This window comes from Haliotis rufescens, unplaced genomic scaffold (genome assembly GCF_023055435.1).
Source record: "Haliotis rufescens isolate VD_foot unplaced genomic scaffold, xgHalRufe1.0.p SCAF_30, whole genome shotgun sequence".
Classification (NCBI taxonomy): domain Eukaryota; kingdom Metazoa; phylum Mollusca; class Gastropoda; order Lepetellida; family Haliotidae; genus Haliotis; species Haliotis rufescens.
The window spans coordinates 2682749-2691210 of record NW_025964002.1 but is presented as its reverse complement, the minus strand read 5'-3'; the positions used below and the strand labels follow the sequence as shown (position 1 = coordinate 2691210).

General features: G+C 39.0%; 1 protein-coding gene across 1 annotated transcript; it reads left to right on the top strand.

Annotated features, from left to right (window-relative positions):
• The first annotated feature begins 5567 nt into the window (after positions 1–5567).
• LOC124147305 (uncharacterized protein DDB_G0290685-like) lies at positions 5568–7064 on the top strand. The gene has a single exon (XM_046517985.2). The coding sequence runs from the start codon at positions 5568–5570 to the stop codon at positions 7062–7064; it is 1497 nt and encodes a 498-aa protein (XP_046373941.2).
• Positions 7065–8462: the final 1398 nt, after the last annotated feature.

Below are 8462 nucleotides of genomic sequence, written 5' to 3'. Positions count from 1 at the left end.
TAGAGAGTGCTATGATTGTAGAAAGGTTTTAAAAGCTATAATTGAACGGCTGATATCCCTTCAGATTGGTGTGCATTACTTTGCTTTCATTAAAAGATTCACAGAAGAGATAAACATGTACAGTATGTTCCTCCTACCTCCTTAATGCAATTTGTATAAATTTCAATGCATTTGTTTGTGCCTAAACAGAATTGAGGATATATTTATTATTTCATTGAGAAAGAAACAGAACCAACCATGGCACGTACATATGAACAATCGTTTTTTGAATCTGTTTCATGTCACTGAGGTCTGACTAGCATTAAGGGCTAATGTGACAAGAACATTCTTTGCGTAAAATACAACAAAATACGCAAACTGACGTAACAGTATGCCTTGTTATACCTATATTTTTGTAGGTTTCTGTCAATCAAGGCCTGACGGGTTGTAACTTACATTCAGGTACAAATGGAGTACACGATGGTAAACAAAGCATCATCACTATTTGATAGTGATTCATGGTCATCATATAGTTGGAATCATCCGGTTGACTCTGCTTGTAGATGATATTGAGTTTTGTCGCTTTTATATGTACTTTGTGCCTCCATATAGTGTTGTTTGCCAGGCAGTACTAAGGAGACAGGTACGATATCAAAGCGTTAAGAAACATTGCTTGTGATTGTCTGACACGCGAAGCATGACCTTACAGGTATTACTGGTTGATTTTCCTTTTGTCTGTTGCATAAATAAAAGCGAGGAATCCCTTTACATATTCTATAGAAACGTCGACTGTACGATTACGAACACATAATGTGAACTTTCTAGAATGCAGACATTCGTCTGTCTGCTGCATGTAATGAACTTTAAAAAACATGTTCCAGCAATCCTTTGATCTATCACGACTGTAACAAACCGTCCTTGTATACGACTTCAGCTTTCCAATAATTGACGTTCCCTTGATATTCCTTAAGATGCTGGTTTTACCCTGACTGCAATGGGCAGCATGCATCATCGATTTTGTTCGAGTAGCCTTGTCGTAACTCTACTCATGACTTAGGACTCAGCAAGAGTTATTGTGAAATTGCATCGGAAAGTCAGCTGCAAACAACAGTTGCTTTACTTTCGTCTCGATTGTGTATCGGTTTAGGAGCTTGATCAAATTTAATCGTGGTAACAATGCACTCGACAAATTGGATAACTAAAATATGTTCTTCTTGTGCATTAATATCAACATTCGGGGAAACGGTAGTTTACTTTGGAGAGTCACTCCATGCAGCAAGGTTGCTACTGCTGAAGAAATGGGTTTTGTCTTTAGTGCATTTTCTTCTTTACAATTATCTCGAATATATTAGATTCATATTTGTCACATGCTTCATTCGTTTCAGCTCCTATTTCAGCAGCGATACAAACGCATTGAAGACGACCATTTGATGCAAGGACACTGTCGCCTCAAACGACATATTCGTTCAGGTCATATGAGTACGAAATAATATTTACTGTTTATACCAACAAACCGACTCATGGTCTATGTCCGATTGGTGATAAAAAAAAATGTATGAATAAAAATCATTGTGACAAAAGGAACACTGACAAATACTTTATGAAGACATGAAAAAATAGAATTCATCGAAGGGGAAGAAGATATGATTACACACTTGCTTACATGTGTTTTTGGTGCAAAGATAATTTCGTATGGCAAATGATAAGTCTCTGCCAAACGTCCTCAGGGGCCAACTTGTTCCACGGGAATGAGTTTGAAGGATACGGACGCAAAGAGCTCTGAAATAATCAGCGTGTATCTTAAGTCAGCAATGACGCTGTCTGATGATGAGAAAAAATAGCAATGGAGATATCTGATGATTGAAGAAATTAGGCAGTGTGGATCTTGAGTACATGCTTATTAACTCAGATGACGAGGGGAATTAGGAATATTGAGCTTGTGTAAGCTATGTAAGAGTGCTGATGATTAAAGGGTGGATCAAAATAAGCAAAGACAAGACGAGATGCTGAGGGAAATAATTAAGCAGCAAGGAACTGGAGAAAGGGATTTAAGAGTTGTGGTGATTAAAGATATCAGCAGTGTTACTAGTGTTTCCTCCAGTGGGTTTTAACAGGGTGCTGCGTCCTGCCCTACTTACTAGCGCCTTGCCCTTTTTCTTGCGTCCTACCCTTTTTTTGTAGTGACCTCACCTTTTTATCTGATGCCTGCCCTTGCTGAAGTCGCGGCAATCCTGTACCGAGTCTTCTGGTGAAGACTGGCTGTTAAAGACTCCAGAGATGTTTCTTGACAGACTAGTAACCAGTTTGAAACAGAGGCTTATCGATATGCCTGTCCTTAACAGCTCAGCATCCCCTGACCTCGGTAACGCTTGTGTTGCTATTTTCGTGGCACTTTATGGAGATGCAGATGTCTGTAACTTTTGAGAGTTTCATTAATATAATAAACTATCTTCGTGTAGTCATGGTAATGAGACAAGAGTTTATGAAAAAATACACAAGTCATATTTTATCATGTTTCATTCATTATGATTATGCAATTACAACAGTGAAATATGTCTTTTGTCTCCATTATTTATCAATTAAATGCATGATCATATGCACCTTATAGCCATGGAAGTCCCTTTCATATCGTGCTAATATCGATATTGTATGCCTGTTATTTCAGATGTCTGAACTTGCAGACAACTTTGGATTGGATCCAGACCAGACTCTAACGAAGTAGACAAGGAGATGTTCTCTGAAGGTTTTTGTTATGATGGTTGCTCTGGGCCACTTCATTACAGACAGCCGACATGCAGTTGTACTATTGACGAATTTAATTTTTTTTCACTCATAATTACGACAAGATCTCCCTTATATATTTGGTATGTCTTTTGGTATGTTGTAATTGTTGTGCGGATACTCTCAAAGTAGGATTTCCGACTAATACTTTACTTTTGCACCTGATAAACCTGATAGATTATTGACTTAAAATGTTGTACATTTATGGTGTCACGTTTTTTTTTAAAAAAAGTCCATCAAAATATGCAAAGCAGCCTGTATCACTTCAAGATTGTTTAATCAACACATGTCGTCATGCATCACTCATCATAATTATCTATCATAACTGGATCATATAACTTCTAATTGTATACTTGTATGTTTCATTTCTTGTGAAATATGTCCACTTTAAGATTTACGACTTTGAATTGTATCATATGATCAACTTGAGAACACAAATCTCACAACGACAATATGTCTCCATTCTTCCTATACATGTTGTCGCAACACGACGCTCGTCGGTTCCACGCAATCGGTTAAGATTTGCGTAACATTTGTTTTCCTCCCACTCACTGGTGTTTTAATTATACGGCTGACATACATTTAAAACATTTACGTTCAACAGCACACACATCATTCACTCTCGTTCAGCCAGTGAGTTTACTCAATATATTAAGTTAATAGTCATGCAAAGTGAATGTGTAGTTAAAGTGTTTGCTCCCTGTTACATTGGCTAATATGAAAGAAACTAATATTTACTCCTTGATTGACATTCATGGCACTGTCTTTAATGTGCTATTTATCATGTACACAATAACAGCGACTTCCAAACCTTCGAAAGAAACAGCCAATAGTCATCTTCCGAATGTCCCAAGTTGTAGCTTCTCACATCATCAGATCTCGTCCTTGTCCACAATGTTAGCTTCTCACATCATCAGATCTCGTCCTTGTCCACAATGTTAGCTTCTCACATCATCAGATCTCGTCCTTGTCCACAATGTTAGCTTCTAACACCATTAGGTGTCCTCCGTGTCCACAGCGTCAGCTTCTCACATCATCAGATCTCGTCCTTGTCCACAATGTTAGCTTCTCACATCATCAGATCTCGTCCTTGTCCACAATGTTAGCTTCTCACATCATCAGATCTCGTCCTTGTCCACAATGTAAGCTTCTAACACCATTAGGTCTCCTCCGTGTCCACAGTGTCAGCTTCTCACATCATCAGATCTCGTCCTTGTCCACAATGTTAGCTTCTCACATCATCAGATCTCTTCCTTGTCCACAATGTTAGCTTCTAACACCATTAGGTCTCCTCCGTGTCCACAGTGTCAGCTTCTCACATCATCAGATCTCGTCCTTGTCCACAATGTTAGCTTCTCACATCATCAGATCTCGTCCTTGTCCACAATGTTAGCTTCTAACACCATTAGGTCTCCTCCGTGTCCACAGTGTCAGCTTCTCACATCATCAGATCTCGTCCTTGTCCACAATGTTAGCTTCTCACATCATCAGGTCTCTTCCTTGTCCACAATGTTAGCTTCTCACATCATCAGATCTCGTCCTTGTCCACAATGTTAGCTTCTAACACCATTAGGTCTCCTCCGTGTCCACAGTGTCAGCTTCTCACATCATCAGATCTCGTCCTTGTCCACAATGTTAGCTTCTCACATCATCAGATCTCGTCCTTGTCAACAATGTTAGCTTCTAACACCATTAGGTCTCCTCCGTGTCCACAGTGTCAGCTTCTCACATCATCAGATCTCGTCCTTGTCCACAATGTTAGCTTCTCACATCATCAGATCTCGTCCTTGTCCACAATGTTAGCTTCTAACACCATTAGGTCTCCTCCGTATCCACAATGTCAGCTTCTCACATCATCAGATCTCGTCCTTGTCCACAATGTTAGCTTCTAACACCATTAGGTCTCCTCCGTGTCCACAGTGTCAGCTTCTCACATCATCAGATCTCGTCCTTGTCCACAATGTTAGCTTCTCACATCATCAGGTCTCTTCCTTGTCCACAATGTTAGCTTCTCACATCATCAGATCTCTTCCTTGTCCACAATGTCAGCTTCTCACATCATCAGATCTCGTCCTTGTCCACAATGTTAGCTTCTCACATCATCAGGTCTCTTCCTTGTCCACAATGTTAGCTTCTCACATCATCAGGTCTCTTCCTTGTCCACAATGTAAGCTTCTCACATCATGAGTTCTCTTCCTTGTCCACAATGTTAGCTTCTCACATCATCATGGGCTCTTGCTAACTTAAGTTCCCTCTGATAATTTCTCTCGTCGCACGAGCTCTTCTATCTTACTTAAATCCACACTGATAATATCGTTAACCATCAGAACTTTCAAATTGCTTCCTCCAACTCTTTTCTGCTAATTTCTCTTTGCGCATTCTATATCCACCCTGCTAATGTCGTTTATGTCCAGAGCTCTTAAATCGCTTCCTCTAGCTCCATGACGCCAAATTCTCTCATCCTCTGAGCTATCAATCATTTACTCAAGATCCACACTGCTACTTTCTTCCATCATTGGAGCTCTCCCTCGCTAATTTCTTTCATCAAAAGGCTTCATTGACCTTAGATGCTTCGGAGCTCCTTCAAAGTCATCCCCATTAACAATGCCCCCTTAAGACATTTATTGTGATTAATTACGAAGTTTAAGAAGAAACTAATAAATTACCCTCGCAGCGAAAACCATGTGTAAGAAGGTTTTGTCTTCTATGGAGGCGTATTGGTGCCACGGTCTAAAATTATATATATCTACGTAGATAATACTCACATGTACGTAGGTGATACTAACATGTACGTAGATAATACCAACATGTACGGAGGTGATACTAACATGCACGGAGGTGATACTAACATGTACGGAGGTGATACTAACATGTACGGAGGTGATACTAACATATACGTAGATGATACTAACATGTACGGAGGTGATACTAACATGTACGGAGGTGATACTTACATGTACGGAGGTGATACTAACATGTACGGAGGTGATACTAACATGTACGGAGGTGATACTAACATGTACGGAGGTAATACTAACACGTACGGAGGTGATACTTACATGTACGGTGGTGATACTAACATGTACGGAGGTGATACTAACATATACGTAGATAATACCAACATGTACGGAGGTGATACTAACATGTACGGAGGTGATACTAACATGTACGGATGTGATACTAACATGTACGTAGATAATACCAACATGTACGGAGGTGATACTAACTTGTACGGAGGTGATACTAACATGCACGGAGGTGATACTAACATGTACGGAGGTGATACTAACATGTACGGAGGTGATACTAACATGTACGTAGATAATACTAACATGTACGGAGGTGATACTAACATGCACGGAGGTGATACTAACATGTACGGAGGTGATACTAACATGTACGGAGGTGATACTAACATGTATGTAGATAAAACCAACATGTACGGAGGTGATACTAACATGTACGGAGGTGATACTAACATGTACAGAGGTGATACTAACATGTACGGAGGTGATACTAACATGTACGGAGGCGATACTTACATGTACGGAGGTGATACTAACATGTACGGAGGTGATACTAACATGTACGGAGGTGATATTAACATGTACGGAGGTGATACTAACATGTACGTAGATAATACCAACATGTACGGAGGTGATACTAACATGTACGGAGGTGATACTAACATGCACGGAGGTGATACTAACATGCACGGAGGTGATACTAACATGAACGGAGGTGATACTAACATGTACGGAGGTGATACTAACATGTACGGAGGTAATACTAACATGTACGGAGGTGATACTAACATGTACGGAGATGATACCAACATGTACGGAGGTGATACTTACATGTACAGAGGTGATACTTACATGCACGGAGGTGATACTAACATGTACGGTGGTGATACTAACATGTACGGAGGTGATACTAACATGTACGTAGATAATACCAACATGTACGGAGGTGATACTAACATGTACGGTGGTGATACCAACATTCACGGAGGTGATACTAACATGTACGGAGGTGATACTAACATGCACGGAGGTGATACTGACATGTACAGAGGTGATACTAATATGTACGGAGGTGATACTAACATGTACGGAGGTGATACTAACATGCACGGAGGTAATATTAACATGTACGGAGGTGATACTAACATGTACGGAGGTGATACTAATATGTACGGAGGTGATACTAACATGTACGGAGGTGATACTTACATGCACGGAGGTGATACTAACATGTACGGAGGTGATACTAACATGTACGGAGGTGATAATGAAACATAATGGAAATAATTCAATGGGTCACCAAAGAGCAACTTAAAGTTTATCCCGAATGCTTTCTATGGAAATCAATTTAAATGTTTATATGAAAATACAAGCGCCATGCCGGGAATAAGAAGAATCACAGAAACCAGGCTGCACAAATGGTGGCCAAGGTTTGTAATGTCATGGCATGGTGCCAGCATCGATACAAGAATGCTGGGTCCGCGTATTAGGGGTGCCGTTTATCAGAATAGGCACAATCATTCGGGACTTTGTACCATGATCGTTAGTTAAACTGCGTTTTGTCTAGCCATTATGTCCATATCCGTAGTAATATTTTTTGTAGCCAGCCAATCAAGGGTAATTATGTATTGGATTAAGTTACTTAGAATGATGCCTGATAGATACCCATATCAGTGTTACAAAATGTACTTGATGATAATGGAAAAAAATGATTGGGTTTCAGATGTGAGAAATCTATTATTTGTCAGTGGCTTTTCATATGTATGGATTTCTAAAGATGTGGGAGATCCACAGTTATTTTTATATTTATTTAAGCAAAGACTGAAGGATATATTTTGTCAACAGTGGCACCAAAGTATTTCTTGATCACTTTATCTCAGCAATTACAGCTAAGTGATATCATTGTTACAAACTGAAAGATATTTAACTTCTTTAAATGATAAAAGTTTAATCAGAGCTTTTTGTAAACTTATAATTTCATTGCATAATTTTAATTTAAATATGTGTCGCAGGTCCAAAGACGGTGATATTGTGAACTCTATTTGTATAAACTGTTGATCCGGAGAAATAGAGGATGCATACCATGTCTTACTTACATGTGGAACGTATTCCCATTTAAGGTATACATTTCTCCCCATGTTGCAAGGTATTTTTAAAGACCGTCAGTTAATGATAAATCTGCTAAACTCTTAAAATCCTGATATGATCCATGCTGTTTCTGTATTCTTAAAGATGTCTTTATAATGAGGAATGTGTAACTTGATTTAAAATCTAATCGTGTACTTCACGTGACAAATGTTAATATCCAATCTGCATTGTACTATGGGCCTTGATGCCTAAAGTATTTAATAAACTGTCAGTCTGTCTGTATATCCATATTTAAGTCACATTTTTAGTCGTTTGCGTTAAATTCTTGACACATGTCAAAAGCGAATATACCTGAAACAAGTATTAATATTTCATTGGGAACTTTCATGAAATATTTTCATGAAGTGACGTTCGTTTGCAGCTCAGTATATGTAACATTAATAATAACGATCGATGTCATTGACCTTTTAGCTTGACATGTCTTTATTGAGGTACTATCTAGCATTAAATAAAATAAATCTTCATTTCAATGTGTCGAAGCTACTAAAGAATACCGCGCCTTTTATTGGTTTCGTGCATAACCTCGGT

Bases quoted from the DNA above. Each gene is read 5' to 3' on its own strand.
- LOC124147305 (XM_046517985.2), top strand. From the start codon at position 5,568: ATGTACGGAGGTGATACTAACATGCACGGAGGTGATACTAACATGTAC.